At 62.1% G+C, this 1,805-nt stretch overlaps 1 protein-coding gene across 1 annotated transcript in view; it reads left to right on the forward strand.

The window, feature by feature from the left end:
• Nucleotides 1–307, forward strand: part of WDR18 (WD repeat domain 18) — a 14,815-nt gene extending 14,508 nt beyond the window's left edge. Inside the window, exon 12 of the mRNA XM_010001855.1 lies at nucleotides 114–307. Coding sequence (XP_010000157.1) covers nucleotides 114–307 — 194 coding nt within the window. The remainder of the gene's footprint in view (nucleotides 1–113) is intronic.
• The last annotated feature ends 1,498 nt before the right edge of the window (nucleotides 308–1,805 follow it).

Raw genomic sequence — 1,805 nt, forward strand, 5'->3', positions numbered from 1 at the left:
GCGCGCGGCCCGAAGCTGGGGGCGGAGCTGGGATGGGGGGGGTGGTGCAGGCAGAAGGGGCTGCGCTTGGAGCAGGGAGAGGACAGAAGGATTTGGGGTTTGCTGCTGTCCAGGGGAGCCTCTGCTCCCCGCGGGTGGGACCCTGAACCCTTTCTGTTGTATTTTTCTGTCGCAGAACCTGGTGGGAGACCAGGAGCACCTGACGATCCAGGTGAGTGAGCTGGAAGAGGAGGTGAGCACCCTCCGGAAGATCAACAAGAACCTCTTCGACTTCTCGGCTCGAATCATCACCAAACCAACCAAATGAGGAGGCCCCCCCGCCCTCGCGCCCGTCGCCTCCCCCTGCCCAGCTCCCGGGAAGGGCCCCCCCGCGCGGGGACGCGCCGGAGCTGCGCCTGCTCGGTCCGTGACACGGGACGGGGACACGCGGGGGCTGCCACCTGCGGGACACACAGGGACCTTTTCCCCCCGATTCGCTGCTCGGTGCAGGAGGGGGCAGATGCGGGACCGGCTGCAGGAGGCGCCGCCGGCTCCGAGGGGGGTACTCAGGACGCAGCTCCTGCTCTTTCCCCGTCTCTTCCCCTCGCCCTTTTTTGTTTCTTTTTGTTACTTGACCCTGCAGTGCAGACAGAAAAGTGGTTTTCTCTTACTACCGGTTTGAGGTTGGATTTTGGAGATCCCTTCCGCCTGTCCTGCCCTGGGAATGATGCTCTGGGAATGCTGCTCAGCACCGCCGGAGCCCTGGCAGCCGGGATCCCCCTGAGGGCTTGTTCTGCTCTCCTCAGGGGGGGCTGTGCAGCTCCTGTCCTGGGGGTGCAGGGCAGGGTGGGAGCTGCTGGGGACGGGTGTGATCCTGGGCTGCCAAGCATCCCTCCCCTCCGTCCTCCTGTGCTGGGGGTGTCTGTGGGCTCAGAGTGCAGAGCTGGTTTTGGGGTGTGGGGCTGACCCCCTCAGGGAGGGACAGGGGGCAGCAAGGTGCTATTTCCAGTCTCCTAAGTTTATATATATTTGGATCCAGCTACTTGGTGTTCTGGCGACTTGGCCTTTTGTATTGTCATGAGCCTGGCAGCGGGGGTGATGGGTTTTGTTTAGGTTTATTTTTTACATAAAAGACTTGGTTTTTATAGTGAAAGATGCCTCAGGTTTTTTTTCACTGCCTGCTGGTGGCCCCAGCCTGTCCCAGCAGCATGGGCAGGGACCACGGCAGCGATTTTGTTCTGGGGGGGCCCAGAACTCGTACCTGGGTCCTTTCCTGTCCCCGTGAGGGGGCCCCTGGGTAGCAGGAGCCTGTGTTGAGCCGTGTTTATCCCTGGGGAAGGAGCTGCTGGGGGTCCTGTGGTCAGGATCCTGCTCCAGGGGGACCAGCACCCCATGCAGGATTCCCCTGCTGCCCCCAGCCCGTCTCCGCAGGGGAATTCATTTTCTGTGACTCATTTAATTTGTCTGGGGATCGATGTTTTTGCCAGCTGGTCTTTGGCTCCATCACTTGTTTTCTCTTGCTTATTAATCTCCCGGTGATCTATCCCCTGCAGCTGATGGCCGTGCTGGTGGTGGGGGCTGCTGGGCCTCAGTTTCCCCGGTGCAGATGAGGAGGGTGAACCCCGTGGTCGGGGTAACCCCCAGGGGAGGCTGCAAAGCTGCTGCGTGCGCGGGACGGGCCCCCCCGGGACCCCCCGATTTTGTGGCTTCGGTTCTGGTTGCGGAGGGATGGAGGGGGCGGGTCAGGGTATTTACGGGGGCGAGGGAGGAGAATTGGCGGCTCCGAGCCCGGCTCAGCAACCGCCCATCGCCGTCCGTGAGCGCCA

The sequence above is a fragment of the Chaetura pelagica genome, unplaced genomic scaffold (genome assembly GCF_000747805.2).
Source record: "Chaetura pelagica isolate M959 unplaced genomic scaffold, ChaPel_1.0 scaffold1407, whole genome shotgun sequence".
NCBI classification, from domain to species: domain Eukaryota; kingdom Metazoa; phylum Chordata; class Aves; order Apodiformes; family Apodidae; genus Chaetura; species Chaetura pelagica.